Source organism: Eleutherodactylus coqui, chromosome 12 (genome assembly GCF_035609145.1).
Source record: "Eleutherodactylus coqui strain aEleCoq1 chromosome 12, aEleCoq1.hap1, whole genome shotgun sequence".
NCBI lineage: Eukaryota > Metazoa > Chordata > Amphibia > Anura > Eleutherodactylidae > Eleutherodactylus > Eleutherodactylus coqui.
The window spans coordinates 59,410,537-59,427,723 of NC_089848.1; the positions used below are offsets into that span (position 1 = coordinate 59,410,537).

The 17,187-nt window shown below is 44.5% G+C and overlaps 1 protein-coding gene across 5 annotated transcripts in view; it reads left to right on the forward strand.

Annotated features, from left to right (window-relative positions):
* The window catches only part of LOC136586522 (probable serine carboxypeptidase CPVL), a 69,383-nt gene that overhangs the window by 21,131 nt on the left and 31,065 nt on the right, over positions 1-17,187 (forward strand). For all 5 annotated transcript variants that reach the window (XM_066584649.1, XM_066584644.1, XM_066584648.1 and 2 more), the window contains exons 4-9: positions 657-771; positions 3,078-3,136; positions 4,797-4,876; positions 7,417-7,483; positions 14,233-14,355; positions 14,631-14,762. In XM_066584649.1, coding sequence (XP_066440746.1) covers positions 657-771; positions 3,078-3,136; positions 4,797-4,876; positions 7,417-7,483; positions 14,233-14,355; positions 14,631-14,762 — 576 coding nt within the window. The remainder of the gene's footprint in view (positions 1-656; positions 772-3,077; positions 3,137-4,796; positions 4,877-7,416; positions 7,484-14,232; positions 14,356-14,630; positions 14,763-17,187) is intronic.

Consider the following 17,187-nt stretch of genomic DNA (forward strand, 5'->3'; position numbering starts at 1 on the left):
TTATGGGACTTTGAATGCAGCAATGTAAAAATTTAAGTTAAGGCTTTTGAAAAGTGGAAATGAAAATCCCCCCAAAAATCATTGCGGTCTCATGACCAAATGACCCATGTCCTCAAGGGGTTAAGTTTCTGATTGACTGACTTTCTATGCTTGTATTGTTTTCCAAGGCACGGCATACTAGAGGACTGAAATCTGAGCATATTCTATAAACTGACTGACTCCTTTCCTCGCTTTCTTCCCTGTTGTAAACATGCATTCACAGCTTTGTACAATAGCTCAGTGGAAGGGCAGTGTGATTGTGCCAGGGGATGGTGGAGGAGGCCAGGAGGACAGATCAGAGAAAGTTACTATTACAGAGTGCTGTAGTTCACCCTGGGTGAATTTTCTGCTCTTTATTAGCAGTGAGAGTGAAAGACCAGCAGCTCCTCGTAGAGAGGAAACTTGAATGTAGGAGAGCCTGCAAACTAAGTGTGAGGCTTTCTAAGTGCATAGGAAGGAAAACTGTATATTGATGTTTTGTGCAAAAGGTTTTCTGTAGCCTTTAAATGGAAAACAAAACTGAGCAGCTTACCAATAGATCAAACAGGGGATTGAGTATAAAAGTGTGTATCCCTCCCAAAAAATCAAAACACTTATACTTTCTTCTCCGTTTCTAGTTAAATCCAGAGACTGCCCCGGTTTTACTGTGGCTGCAGGGAGGACCAGGAGGTACATCCATGTTTGGCCTCTTCGTGGAGCATGGGCCTTATGTGGTGAATCACAACCTGACTTGTAAGTAATCGCACTTTCATATCTGTTTTACTACATGAAACGTTTGTTAGCAAGAAGAGTCGGGGGGACTGGAGTAAGTTTGTCTGTAGTTGTAGAGAATCATGGTAACAAGTGCAAGATGACTGCCCGGCGAATGAACACGTAGTGATACAACACCTACACCTTCTGTATTTCTTTGCTGTACTGGTATTGTAACATTCAGGACTATTGCCCAGGTTTTCAACTATGAGGGTTTCAGGTGGAGCAGCCACAAGGGTTGTCTCCCAGGTTTCTCAAAAATTAAAAAAATATATAGTTTTTATGATAAAACAATAAAACGTTGCTTCTTCACATATAGTCCATCCTAAGGCTAGGGTTGCCAGTGAGCTGCTGTGGAATCACAGCCTTGCCACACAGCTCAGGGATAACCTGAATGATTCCTTAGGGAAAGGTGATTACTTTTATTTTTAAAGTGCCATTATTCCCAGGGCGCTGTACACTGGCCTCTGTTCACAGTTCTTGATGATTTCATCCAGCTGGTCCATCATGGAGTCGGGGAATTAGAGTATGAATTTCACTGAGTAGATGCCTCAGTGACGGGGATCCAAGTATGGGTGACGTCTTGGAGCCTATCGCGGTGAGGAGACAAGAGGAGAGCAAAGATGTGTCAGAGCATGCAAGAACACTTATGTTGATTGGAAGTTTGAGAAAGAGTCGTCAGTTTTTGAGTTGGTAAGGGCTTGGGTCCCTTTTACTCAGGACAGTTGTCAGGCATAGAAGTGCCCGACAGTCGTCCCAGAGATAATGGCTCCTTCGCTTTCAATGGGGACTGAATGGGTTGAAGATCGTTCTAGTCGTCCGCATCTATTCACCCTAAGGGCTCCTTTCCACTGGCGAGGTAATCTCACGTTTTCAGTGCGATGCGAGAGTGCGAGCTCTCGCCGGAAAGTCCCACACATGTTGTTCTATGGCAACCTTTCCACTAGCGATGTTTAAGGGCAAGCTGCGATGCGAGGATTAAAAATCGCAGCAGGAGGATTGTTTCAGCGTTTTGGATTTTTCTGTCGCCCATACAGTGCAATGGCATAACCGATTCTCGCAACGCAAAAGCTTGCGATTTTGCAGCGTTGCGATGCGATTTTAACGTTGTGATTTTCTCGCAGCGATATCGCTATCGCCAGTGGAAAGGAGCCCTAAATGGGCCAATCATCGTTTGATTTTTATGCCTGCAGAAATGATATGATCGCATTGTTCAGATTCCCGCTATCCAGGGAGATACGGAATGATCATCGTTCCATGTAAAAGGGCCCTTAGATGAAGGAAGGGACGGCCTGAATCAATGGTGGCCTCAAAGTAGTGGATTTGTGAGATTAGGGAGAGTGCGGTCCGTCACTTGAGCCCTCCACCAGATGTATCAGTTAGATGAAGGGGAACATGGTAACGTTTTCCTCCGTGTTGAGTTATAGATTATGGGAGGAGGTTGTCCTAGTTTTATGTAACGCTCTAATGGTTACATTTGTAGCATCCAATGATTAACTGGCAGAAATAAAAGAACCCAATACATGAAAATTATCCAAGAAACTGCCATACCTATAAAATCAAGATGGCTAAATACTGGAAAACTGATCAAGTCCCCAAACTAAAAGAAATCACAGCGGGTATAAATCCTAATTGCTGATACAAATCTATGATTGCATCCTCCTGTGATGATAAATCATCCCTTTTTAACAAATGGGATTCATGGTTATCACGTAGACATAATACGTTAATGTATTAGAAATCACCCAGTAGTGACTAAATATTCAATTAGATTAAAGAATCTGGCTCACATATGTTGGCGCACTATAGGCATGTATGTTTTTCTATATTGTCCCTACTACTTTTCCTAGCATACACAGTAGGCTGAATTAATTAGTTTTAGTTATAAGTTGATACATGATATCTTAATATGTTGACTATAAAGTTGTGGTGAACTATGCTGAGCACCTAGATGGTGCAGAACATGAAGCTATAACTGTAACCTCATAGTTCAGTATAACCCTATGTATATTGTGTACGGTGCTGTTTTTGCTATGTTTGGAAAAACTTTTCAATAAAAAGAAATATGATAAAAAATGTCCCAATACATGTTTCCGATATTTACTTAAGGCGGACGTCCGCCCCCACATAGTCTGCATTTTAGGATTTATTAGTAGTCCTGGGAGCTCACTGCTTCATCCACCCAAAGGGCACAGCTCTGATAGAAACATCTGCTTTGGGGCTATTTAGTGTTTGTTTGGTAATGACCACATGTTCCTTATTTGTTTATTTTTTGTGTCCTTTTATAGTGGCTTATCGGGAGTTTTCTTGGACAAACAAATACTCGATGTTGTATATTGATAATCCGGTAAGTCCTTTCTGTTTTATTTGCTCTATTTGAGGAGATGGTGATTTGTTAACAAATGTCAGCTGTGGTTTTAGACCTCGTGTCTGCGGCTGGATTAGTGAAACGCTGCGTTTTACCGGTATTCGTAAATAACAGGTCTGCCAGTAGAGACCGCGTACGGCTGTGAGTGTACTCCTCATGCCCGTGTATCACGCACGCACACACGGTCATTTGCAGTGTGTTGTTTTAAATCCCTGCTCTGTTTCATAGGGCAGCTGTGTATGAAAACGCCGCTCATATGCAATCTATTGCGTATGGACGGCGTTCAATATGCTGCCTATACAAGTGTATAGGGCTCACGCTGTGTGACATGCTGAGAAAGAGCATGCTGCGATCAGATCAACAGTGTGTACACATATGTGCATGGATCAGTAGGAGTCCATTAACGTTCTTTGACCTCATTCACTGCGTATCACACGGCCATTAAATGCACGTGTAATATGCCTTGAAAAAACACCCGTGGACATGAGCCCATCACAGTACAGCAACTGTATTAATGTATAAGTTAGAACAGTACGGTCCGCTTTAATCAACACTTAGCAATTTTTGATTTACAAAGGCCTTATTTGGCACCAGTGGTTATGGGCGCTTCCCTCTGAGCTGCTCTGTAGATGGTGCAAACACTGTAACATTTCTACCCGATTCCTAAAGGAGAACGTTTTATTTACAGATGTCCGTTTTGTCTGATACCACTTTTACTTGGTTTGCTTTTTCCCCAAAACAAAAAAGTTACTCAACTGTAGCATGCAATACTGTATGATGCCTGCAGGTGTCAGCGCTGTAGCTGAAGTTCTAGTTCTGTTCAGTTTAAGCATTATCCTCTTTAGTTGTTTTTCATCGGCAATCCTGTTTTTATTCTGTATATTCAAGCTAACAAATGGCTTTGGATGCAATAGAGGTTTGTTCACCATCCACCATGCATTACATGACCCTGTTTTACCAAGGGATATAATGGAATAAAGTTGTCCCTTCCATGGATGCAAGTTATCTTCTGTGTTTTATACTGATTTTTAGATGGAACGATTTGTCATTACAAAAAAACCCCATTAAAACAAGTGAAAGTAAGCTATAATTGTTCGGCCTAAACGCGAGCCGACAACTGGACGACGAATGAGTCGTTCGCTTTTTGGTCGTTCACTTTATGCAGGCATAATAATATTGGCTTGTTCACTTATTCGGTTTAAACACCAATTGTTCAGTCCCTCCTCGTACGGCGAATGGGAAAAGCTGAGTGATTCTCATTTGAATGAGCCAACAATGTATCTGCCTGTCTAAACAGGCTGCAGGAGAGCGAATGAGCTACCAATGACTTACCTCGCTCATTCAAACGATGATCGGTTCGTCTACAAGTACCCCTATTGCTGAGCATACAGTTACTGATGATCTCCAGCCCCTATGTCTACCATTGTATTAGTGGTTTCCACCAAGGGGTAGGAGGCTCACTGGCAGCTGGTCAGAGTCCCCAGAAGACTGATCCCAGATCTGTCCGTTTACTACTCTTACTGAAAAAACTAACTTTAGCTTATATTTCAGATCATAAAAGAATGTGCACTGATCATATAGTGAATCACACTTGTAGTAACGCTGCCATGACCGTTGTATACTCTTGACTTGTTTTTAGGTTGGAACTGGTTTCAGCTTCACAAAAAATGACCGAGGCTATGCGGTAAATCAGGATGATGTCGGCAGAGATTTGTACAGGTATGGTTTTTGTACAACTTACCACCCCTAGAAATGGAGATAAACTTATCCTGCGTGAAAGTCTGTTATAATGATATGCCAACCTACTGCGCCACATGGCATAAATATTTTGCCATTTGTATAGCCAAGAAGAACAAACACAGCAAACTACTACAAGTCTATTTCACTTGTGAGCCTGGCACTTGCTCACACTACTTCTGCCTCCTCAGCACTGATTGGCATCCAGTAAAGCATATGCCTCTGCACGTTGGCATTAGTCCTTCATTAGTGAGAGAGAAAGCTAGGCTCTCGTATTCGGTGGAGGACTAAAGGCTCATTTACATTTGATGAGTGTCGGGCAAACTATGCCCGACACTCGTCCCTGTATGCCCGCGCTCCCATGGAGCTAGCACAGCTGGCTCGCACACGAAGCAGCCAGCAGGGGCGCGGGGCAGTGCAGGAGATTTCTCTCCTCTCGCTCCCCCACCCCTCTCCATTCACATAACACAGGCGCCGTTCGCTATTGAATGGCGGATGTTTAAACCGCACGATAAGCAATGATCGTCATCGCTCATTTTTTGGGCTGCTAAAAGATGAGCAATGACAATCATCGTGCAGTTTAAACAGCCGCCATTCAATAGCGAGCGGCCGCTGTGTTATGTGAATGGAGAGGGGCAAGGGAGCGAGAGGAGAGAAATCTCCTGCACTGCCCCGCGCCCCTGCTGGCCGCTCCGTGTGCGAGCCAGCTGTGCTAGCTCCATGGGAGCGCAGGGATACAAGGATGAGTGTCGGGCATTGTTTGCCCGACACTCGTCCAATGTAAATGGGCCTTAACTGTTTTGCTCTGGATGCTTATACAGATTCAAAGGGCAGAGTATTTTATATTTGGCATGATGGTAAGTCAGACCTCTTGGGATAGGCGCACACATAGTGGAAATTTTCCATGTGTAAATCCGCACAAAACTTAAATCTGTATTTTTTTTTTTTTTTTCTCACAGCGGACTTCACTCCCAGTATGACTAGAATCATCTGCAGACTATTCTAGTCCTACTGTGAGACCCCATTCACTTATGTTGTATGTATTGTAATTTCTTGTGGCACGTCAGTGCACCTCCTACAGCTGACATTCCGCAGCAATTACCCCATGTGTGAATTCGCCCTTATGTAGCTGTTAAATGTACAAGACTGAACCTGTTCTCCTCAACCTGAAAAGTACACTGGATAACTACTGCTATTGGGTCCCATTGTCATGGCTGTAACACCGCTACTTGAACGGAGCTGTACATTTTTTTTCCTTTTCTTTTTTTTGCCATCGCAAATGGAATTTGGATCTTGTGCAAAGAGATTTCCTAAATTTAAAGGAAAGCTGTCGCCCGATTCATGCTACCCAGACCACGGGTAGCATGAACCCAGGACAGGTATGCCCATCGCACCCATGTAAGTTGTTGTGTGTTTTGTTTTTTTTCTCTTCTGAAATGCTGTTGCATTTTGATATAAATATACTTTGAAAATGCAGACGGAACGGAGCTCCGAGTCACAGGGTGGTGCCGTCCTGACCTCTTCCCACCTTGATCCTCTACAGTGATGGCTCTCTATAAACACAAGGATGGAGAGCTGTAGGGCTGCCTGTCCACGGACGTTGCGGTATCCCCCGGGAGCAGGAGCCTGCAGACGGATCTCCGCGTTCAGCCTATCTGACAGATGGGCTGACCGCGGAGAATCGCGGCAATTTGCAGCATGCTGTGAATTGCCGGCCGCGAGCCAAGAATCACTGATTCTCCGCTCATGGACAGGAAGGCTGCGCTTTCCATAGCAACGCTATGGAAAGCGTGCATTGCGTTTCTTGCGGCCGGATTATCGCCGCTGGGAATGCAATCTAAAAAAACGCCCATGGACAGGCAGCCTAACTCCTACATGATGCAGAGAAGGAAAAACGTATGCCAGCAGCACAACCTGAATTGCTGTTCCCAGCGAGGCAGATTTTTAAAAAAGGCAGTCAAAGGTGGGAGCCCAAATCAAGGCTCCACCATATGCAGCCAAAGAAATAGTGTGCAGCATAAATGGTGCAAAAAAAGTAAAAAAGATACTTTATTTGTTCATACGACTGTGCGACTTTCAACTTGGTAGTCTTTAGCAAGTTAAAACGTCATACATTCGTATGGAGGAATAAAGTATTTTCACCTTTTTGCACCATTTATGCTGTCACACGATTTCTTTTGCTACTCTACATGATGCAGGCGGACAAAGACCGATACTACATTTCTACACGACTTGGAGCGCCTTTCCAACTGCATCTTTTAAAGTATCCTTTTATTCTGCAACATTGTGAAACCATGTATGATTTGTTCTGAAGTGCCAATGTGCCTCCCTGTCCTGGGTTCATGCCAGCTGTGGTTTGGGCACCATGAACTCCGTGGCAGGCTTCCTTTAGCTTTGGGAAATGTTTTCCCTTTGTCCTGCTCTCTTGCTTGGTCAGTTTCTGGGAAATGTTTTGCTAATCTAGGGGGACTGAGGGATTGTCTGGTCATCTTCTCAATCTCATTTCTAATGTTTCTTTTTAGTGCGCTCACTCAGTTTTTCCAGATCTTCCCAGAATATCAACAAAATGAGTTTTATGCCACAGGCGAAGTAAGTATTGTAATAAATTACCTACAATAATGTGCTAAACCATCAATATCTACTGGTACAATATGTGAACACACCAATAGTGTGTGCTGTAGCAGAGATGGAAGTCTAAGGTGCTCTCCATTAGGCTGGTCTCACACGAAGGAGTCAGATTCTGCTGCGGGCTCCTACATGCTCCTCAGACCGCACCCGGCGACCCCGCGTACCTTTTCCTGTACTGCGGATGACCGCGGACGCTCACTGTTGGTCATGTGCAATACAGATAATTTTATTTTTTTTTTTTCAAATACCCATGTCATCGCCTATCTGCAATGTTAATTGCAGATGGGCTGCGGGTTGGACAGCCTCCATTGAGTTCAGTGGAGGCTGTCCGTAACAAAATAGAGCATGCTATGACTTTTTTCTTCCCTCCGCTTGCAGAAATTGCATTTGATTTCTGCGAGTGTGAAGGAAAAAGGGAAAGTACATAGCTTTGCATGCTTTTTGCTGGGATGCCAGCTGCAGATCCCGCAATAGAAATCCAGTCGTGTGAGAGCGGCCTTACACAGTAAATAAACAGGATGCTTTAGTATTGCTGAAATCTGTAACTTGCAACAGGTCCTTTTTTTAAAAACCTACTGACAGTAGCAAGCAATTGTACCCTAATCCAGGGCCGCTTTAAGCATAGGGCACTGCTTTCACTGTATCTGTGTCTTCAGGATACAGTTGAACACTAATGCGGACGGCTTGAACCCCACCACCACCACCTTCCTTCCACCCATTCCCCCCATTGTCCATGGAATATTCACTTACCGGAGCGGGCAGTGTGGGACCTGGGCTGAAAGACCCATATGACAGGTGGGGGGTGAGTTGTCCAAGTCCGTAGATCAATGCAAGTTGTGATATCCACCACTAACACGGAATGGCAGCGCTGTGTACAGACCACGATTCCCCCCCCCCCCCCCCCCTTCACTGCCCTTCCCTTCTTTTGGATCCAGCTCAGTGCTTCCGAGTGGAATCGCCAAACTGAAACACGCGGTGAGCAATCATGGTCTGCCTGCAGTGGCTTTTATCAAATGTGGCGTCATTAAATGAGCTGTACAGTCATAAACTATTGATGAAAGGCCACCAATAGTAAATCAGTGGAGGTCTGCCATTCAGATCCCCTCTGAACAGCTGTTCACTGGGCGTGTGTGTTTTTGAACTGAGCAGATTTCTATAGGAAGCAGACAACTCTGTTCCATTTACTTCAATGCTGCATGTAATACCCAATCTTGCCACTGCAGTAAGAAGAGAGCTGTCCGCTTCCTGCAGAGATCGGCTCAGTGTACAGGCTTATCAAACAGCTGATTGGTGGGGATCCTAGGCAGCAGATCTACTATTGATGGCTTATTCTTCGGATAGGCCATCATTGGTTTTCAATGGACAACTCCTTTAATAGGTTCCTAGGGCCTTATGTAGACAAATACGCTGGTATTCTCATAATGACTAAAGGCCCATTTACAAAAGGTCTTTTGAGCAATAATCGTTGAGCGTAAATGCTGCAGTCGTTTACTTTTCGGCCGAATGATTTTTAGGTAAGCATAAAATCCATCCTTTGGATGGGAAGATGATAGCAGGGACCACGTGCTGTGTTCTCCACAGGAGTGCTGATTACATTGTATTCAGCTTGCAGTCCTGCAGCAGAACAAAGGAGCTGTATGCAGAGAACAGACCACCTGCAAATGAAGCTAATAAGCTACTAATGGGCATTCGTGCCCATTAGCAGCTTATGCAAAACGATTGCTAAAACTCTCAATTATCCTATGTTTTGAACAAATTTTGAGCGCTCTTTGAGTGTAAATGGGCTTTAAGCCTACCCCGCTTTCTGTCAGTCGATGCAGTGATAGTGACCGGCTTGCATTGTTATAATGAGCAGGTCGCTTATCCATTACCTATGACGTCACTGACATCGGAGGGCCGCAATGTCGTGAGACTCCTTGTTGGAACTCAGCTGCAAGTGGCAGGTCCGTCTTGGCAGGTGCCGGTGAGGACTTCAAAACTAGAGGATGTGCTTAAGTTGTGCTGGATGATTACAAATACAAGGTCATGGTGATTCCTTACAGTTTATCATATTTGATTTTTTTTATACTGGTCTTTTTGGGACAAGACCTGTCCTTGTGTGACCCTGTAGCGTTGCCATGTCTGCACACTGTGGGGCAGTATTCTCCTATGTACTCGCGGTCAGGCTCCTCTAATAGAGCGACTTGCTTGAGGAAATCCATAAAATCTTGCAGTAAAGATTACACATAATGCTTCCTCGTACAGTGAGTTATAGGAACAATAGAAGTTACCTTCGAGATCAAAGTACATTTTAGAAGTGCATTGCATTAAGGCCCATTTACACGTAACGATTAGAGATGAGCGAGCGTACTCGGATAAGCACTACTCGCTCGAGTAATTGGCTTTATCCGAGTATCGCTATGCTCGGGGCTAAAGATTCGGGTGCCGCTGCGGCTGACAGGTGAGTCGCAGCGGGGAGCAGGGGAGAGCGGGCGGGAGAGAGGGAGAGAAAGATCTTACCTCCGTTCCTCCCCGCTCTCCCCTGCAGCTCCCCGCTCCGTGCCAGCACCTGAATCTTTAGCCCCGAGCACAGCGATACTCGGATAAAGCTAATTACTCGAGCGAGTAGTGCTTATCCGAGTACGCTCGCTCATCTCTAGTAACGATTGTTGCTCAAACGAGTGGAAGTGCGTGATAATCGTTAAGTGTAATCGCGAGCCATCATTGCTTTTAGGTTGTCTCTCAGTTTCTTTCAGCCTGCCTAAAAATCAGCGTCTCGTTCACTTCTCTTTACATTTAAACACTGAATGAGAAGTGGACAGTTCTCAACGAGGTGGTATTGTATTCTGTCGCCACCGGGAGTTAGGGGTGGCGACATAATACAAGAGTTTGACATAGTCATACCCCCAGCTTGTGATTGGCTGGGGGCATGTGTGACCTGAGGAGAGGCAGCGTCAGCGCCAGTGGCATCACTAGAGGCTGGGGCGGCGGCCAGAGTAGAGAGCGGCGTCAGGAGGAGATGCAGCGCCGGCAGCCCCAGAAGAGGCTGCAGCCTCGGCATCAGAACACGGCGCGCCAGCGGCAGGACCACAGCCGCTGGTAGCGGACACTGGAGGGAGCGGCATCAGCACAAGACCCGCTGGCAGCGGCTGCTGCAGGAGAGGGCTCTTACCTGGCAAACCTCCATGCCGACAATGCTGCTACCAACCTTGAAAAATCCAGCAATCGGGAGCTAGGGGTCTCCTGTCAAACCCCTAGCTTCCAGTGGCGTCAAGACACAATAATGCCTCTCAATGATCTGCTTACATAGTAACCTAGTATGCAAGGCCGAATGAAGACAATGTCCATCTAGTTCAGCCTGTTTATCCTCCTATGTTGTTGATCCAGAGGAAGGCAAAAACCCCAAGGGCAGGAGCCAATTAGCCCTTTTGGGGGGAAATTCCTTCCGGACTCCCTAATAGCAATCAGACTAATCCCGGGATCAACCCCTAATAGTTCCTACCTGCCTGTATACCCGGATTAACAATTAACCCAAGATTTATATCCTGTAATATCCTTCCCCTTCAGAAAGACATCAAGGCCCCTTTTAAACTCCTCTATGGATTTTGCCATCACCACATCCTAAGGCAGAGAGTTCCACAGTCTCACTGCTCCTACTGTAAAGAACCCTTTTCTGTGTTGGCGATGAAACCTGCTTGCCTCTAAACGTAGCGGATGCCCTCTTGTTACCGTCGCAGTCCTAAGTGTAAACAGATCATGGGAGAGATCCTTGTATTGTCCCCTCATGTATTTATACATGGTTATTTGGTCGCCCCTTAGCTGTCTTTTTTCTAGAGTAAATAATCCCAATTTTGATGCCTCTCTGGGTATTCCAGTCCTCCCATTCCATATATTAGTTTAGTTGCCCTTCTTTGAACCCCCTCCAGTACTGTAACATCTTTCCTGAGCACCGGTGACCAGAACTGTGCGCAGTATTCCATGTGAGGCCCGACAAGTGCCTTATATAATGGAAGAATAATGTTCTCGTCCTTCGCCCCTATACCTCTTTTAATGCATCCCAAGACTTTATTAGCTTTTGCAGCAGCTGACTGGCATTGCTTACTCCAGTTTAGTCTGCAGTCCACTAGTACCCCCAGGTCTTTTTTCATATGACTTTTCCCTAGCAGTACCCATTTAGTGTATATTGGTGCATGTGCATAACCTTACATTTGTCAACATTGAACTTCATTTGCCTCTTTTCTGCCCAAACCCCCAGCTTATCCAGGTCCGTTTGTAGTCCGTTTGACTAAACCTTTTGCGGGTGTAAATATACGGCTCTTGGTCCTGGGGCTTTAATCCCAGACGATGGCACACACAGCCGAGGTCCCGGAGGAGAAGGGAGAAGCGTTTTTTAACCGCTTCTGTTTTCTTCTTTCCAGTTTAATATCCAATCCAAAATCTTGTAGGTAAGGACAATTCTATATTAAATGCCAAAAGTTAGCGTTCAGTTGATGACACCTGTAACTGGCCGATGGGTGAGATAAGATTGTTGTATAATATACAGCTGTATTAGTTTGTTAATGGCAGAGGATACATTTAAATGGGGTTCCAACACATCTGACCATTCCTCATACATCCAGTAAGGGATTGCCATCTGCTTTGGATGGAAAGTGGGTTGTGCTTAATCTTTGCTGAGAGTGGGGGTATGTATAGTACTGATATTGGCCTTTGGGTTCCTAGAATTAAAGTATACCTATTATAGGGTAGTTTGAAATGTAGGTTGTGACTGAAGGGAACTGAGTATTTAAAGCCTGATGTAGCTGGAAATCTCCTAACCCATTGGAGCTGAGGTGCCTGTAAACCTTCTCATAGTTGAGTAAATGTGGCAAATCTAAGTTCTCTATAGACCTTTTCCAGCATAACAACTCCTAGTTTTATCCAGTGTGGACGATCTGTAATGGATTGTAGATGGGTACGGTGGGGTTGTTCCATAAGGGAAGATCCGACATGGTATCCGAAAAATGCTGGCTATTCTTGACAGCACAGATGTTACCAGGCAGTTTATGGCTTCTAGGTACTCGGAGTAGAGGTATCTAATATTACGGACATTCTTGTGTGTTTCTTTATCCCCAAACTCCTGCCTTGCAAGTTTATTGCATTGAAGAGGAAGCTGTAGCCCAGCAGGAGGAGACCGTCATTGTTTAGTGGCAGCAAGGATTACAGAATAGCCACTTGGTAATCTGGTTAGACCAGTGGTGTTTAAGGTCAATTTCAATGTCCATTCACACTGTAGTGCAATGTTTATGGCCGGTGTGTGTGTGTAAATGTTTATACACACAAGTAGGACTGGAGAGGAGTGATCTGTCTCGGACCCCTGATTAGTGGTAAACCTAATTCTCCCCTGGTGTGTGTGTGTGTGTGTGTGTGTGTGTACATATATACATACGCCCTGACTGACTCGCCGCTAATTCTCTAACATCTCGGTGTCGTACAAACATGGAATTTGGCGCGACCATTCTTTACGTCCTAAATAGGAAAAGTAAAGGAGTCACAACTTGATTTTCAATGCTTATTGCAAAAGTAAGTACACCCCTATGTAATGTAACTTCTTAGTGTCATACAAGAATGAAATTTGGCGCAAGCATTCTTTAGGTCCTAAAATGAGGAGAATGGGATGGGTGGCACATTTTGCAGAGGGACATCGGTGCATGCAGCCTGAAGAGAATTTAACACTTCCCTATGTGTATACATATTTTATTCCTCGGTTACTTTAAAGTAACCTTGACTTCATAAGATTTTCTGTACAAACATGTAAACACCTGTCTCAAATTAACTCAACCAGAGATATATAATATATCACACACACTAGGAGATGTCACACACAAATTAGGAGCTGAGGGGGTGGGAGAGGTGCTGAAATGTAGCATGTGATGTATTATACATTGTAACTGCTTGTGGCAGCCTGTACAATAGAGTCCTACTATTAAGAGCTTAAAGGGGTTGTCCCGCGGCAGCAAGTGGGTCTATACACTTCTGTATGGCCATAATAATGCACTTTGTAATATACATTGTGCATTAATTATGAGCCATACAGAAGTTATAAAAAGTTTTTTACTTACCTGCTCCGTTGCTGGCGTCCTCGTCTCCATGGTGCCGACTAATTTTCGCCCTCCGATGGCCAAATTAGCCGCGCTTGCGCAGTCCGGGTCTTCAGCAGTCTTCTATGGAGCCGCTCGTGCCAGAGAGCGGCTCCGTGTAGCTCCGCCCCGTCACGTGCCGATTCCAGCCAATCAGGAGGCTGGAATCGGCAGTGGACCGCACAGAAGAGCTGCGGTCCACGGAGCAAGAGGTTCCCGGCGGCCATCTTCACAGGTAAGTATAGAAGTCACCGGAGCGCGGGGATCAAGGTAAGCGCTCCGGTAAGCTGTCTGTACGTCCCTGCATCGGGGTTGTCTCGCGCCGAACGGGGGGGGGGGGTTGAAAAAAAAAAAAACCCGTTTCGGCGCGGGACAACCCCTTTAAGTCCTGGTTAAGAACATTTAATTACAATGACCAAAACTTTATTTTCTAGCAAAAATGCATTGATTTTGAGAAAAAAAAAAGCATGACTGTGTCTGTAGCCTTTAATGAGATCTCCACATACTCTGCCGGCTATATCCGTTTGTCTCCATATTTTATAGAATTTTCTTTGAATTTCTTTTTTTCCCTATTTGCACTGCTCACCAGGTATCTTGTTCCCTTCTCTCCTCCAGTCCTATGCTGGGAAGTACGTTCCTGCTATTGGCTATTATATTCACACTCGCAACCCAACCTCTAAGGTTAAAATCAACTTCAAGGGGATTGCCATTGGAGACGGGCTCTGTGATCCTGAAGTGGTAGGGCATTTTAATTCAATTTTCTATGCTTTTGATCTACAAAAGAAGGTGGAATGCCTTTCTTCCCTCGCACACTGTTTTGATAAAGTAAGCACCTTCCCCCTTGTGATCTGAGACATTTGTTAACAATGCATTACTCAGTAAGTTGCTGTATCACGTTTAGGGTAGAAAGGATTTAGCATTTCTTATTGCTTTAGCTGATTAGTATTAAACACAAACCACGGGGCGGTGGGGGAAGCGCTTCTACTAATGACTGTTGTGTGTATGTTGCACAGATGTTGGGTGGCTACGCTGACTTCTTGTATCAAACCGGTCTGGTAGATGAAAACCAGAAGAGTTACGTCCAGCAGCAGAGCGACCTGGCGATAAGATATATCCAGCAGCAGAAGTGGATCGATGCTTTTGATGTACGTATTGCCACTGTTGTGCTTGCAATATTCAGAAAAATATCTCTTCAGATGTGTCAGGATTTTCAGGGTTAATGTAAACACTACATTTTTCCATGGGACATTTTTTAAGGGGTTATCCCCTTAAAGAGTTTAGGGGATCATTTTGCTTAAGTTGCTAATGGGGCACTAATGCCGATTAGTAGCTTATTAGCTTTATCTGCATGTAAATGAGCCTCCAGGAGCTGTATATAGAGAACAGCAGGTGGTCTGTTATCTGCATACAGCTCCTTTGTTCTGCCGCGGGACTAATGCTGAATACAGTGTAATCGGCACTCCTGTGGAGAATCACAGCGTGCAGTCCCTGCTATCAGCTCTCCGGACGAACAATGGATTTTATGCTGAACTAAAAATCATCATTCGGCCGAAAAGCAAACGATGGGAGCATATACACGCAACGATTATCGCTCAAAAGACCTAGTTTGAGCAAATTTTGAGCGATAATCGTTGTGTGTAAATGGTGCTTTATAAGGCCATCCATTCTCCTCTGGGAAATGATATGCAAATAAGGAAGATGGAATACCTCTGCAGCGCCACCTATTGGAATGCAGCATTCCTGCAAATCAATGTTAGACAAGTCTTTGTAACAATGATTGGAAATCGACCAACAGCCAGAAAAGCCTACACATACAGCTGTACAGAGGCATTGCTTCTAGGGTACGATACCTTTATACAGATACCCTGGAGGAGTCTGTATGGCAGTGGATGAAGGCTGTATGCCTTTATAGTAAAGACACCTACAGGGATCGTGTGTAAAGATGCCCATAAACCTTGCCTGAATGAAGTTTTTTGACGGACCATAAGACTTCCCGACGGCAGATGTTGGAGAAGGGTATCAAATGTGTTGTATTTCATTGTGCCCAATCCTTTGTTTGCACGGGAGATATGCTGCTGCCACAGGTACCCCCGGCAGTGGCATAGTCTTTTCTCCCACTGAGAAAACATGCATGCTCAGCTGAGCGTGCGAATGAGTGGAGGGGGGTGACAAGAAGAGCTGTCAGTGAGTGAACATTTGGCCTGCTTACTCCCATATACAAGCGTATGTGCGCGTGCTTCAGAGCAACATATTGGCATGCATATTGCTGTATTTTCTTGCACACTGGACACTACCACCCGCCAATTTTAAAAGCTCATTTAGCCTAATGAGGTCCAGATGTGTTTTTTTTAATTTTTTTTTTTTTTCTTCCATGGAATTGCACAATGTATTATGCATTTGCACATTTCCCATAGACGTCTGGGGAAAATTAGGTGCACAAAAGTAGAGCATGCTGCATTTTTGTTTTGTTTTCTGCTCGCACTAAATGGACATTGAAAAAAAGGGAAACGAGAACAAAGCCATTAAAATCAATGGGTCCTATTCTCTGCGTATTCCATGTGCAGATACGTCCACGTGAAGCCGCCTTTAGGCACAGTTTAGCATCTTTTTTTACACTTATCCAAAAACTGAAAATGAATGTAAAAGACAAACAATTACCTAAAGTCTCCATTAGATTAGTCTGGATGACAAGTTTATAAATCCAAGATGCATGACAACATATTCTACAGCCTTGTAATAGGGATACAGAAGAATACATGACAGCAGGAACATGGTGTAAAATCCCTGCTGGCAGAAGTTTACTTAGCAAACGTTAATAATGACTATCCAATATGTAATGGAATTGGCCGTTGTTTTGAATACTGAGGCTTATTTGTTTGTAGAGTATAATTGGGAGCATATGTATTACTGGGCTCTACAGTAGATTCCTAACACATCCATGACAACAGCAAAGGTGATGTCACGGGGGCATACATGCACTGGGTCGCTCTGCTTTTCATTACTCCGTTATGTATGTTCTGTCTCTTATTCTCAAAGTTTGTTTCAAAGTAACTCCTTACTTGTCCATTGCCTAAGAAACACAAGTTTTCCTGCCTCTATGTACGCTGCGTCTCAAAAGTGTGAAAACTACCATATAGAATGAAAATGGTTTGACAGACTGTGATTCAATTTTACATATGGGCTGTAGGGGGAGACCTGTTAGACCATGTCACCAACATGACTGCCATTTTGAATGCCGCCATCTTGGATTCGGCTCTAATTCTTCCAGTAGGTAGGTGTGCTATATCATACCGGCAGAGAATTTCACAAGAACATCTCACTCTCTTGAGACAATAGGTGATTGTTGACCTCACCATTTATAAATAAACTTTGCTTCGTCACTGATGGGGAAAATGAGGGTTTATCTAAAATTGCCGGGTCACCCATTTTGCACGTTCTACCCAATAATCTGGGTCGGTCCTCCGTCAGTTGTTGCAGCATCTACAGTTTCTAAGGATGCCATTTCTGCCTAGACAAGTCATTTTATGCAAACATGACTAACCCCACGTTCTTGAGACTGATGACTGATTT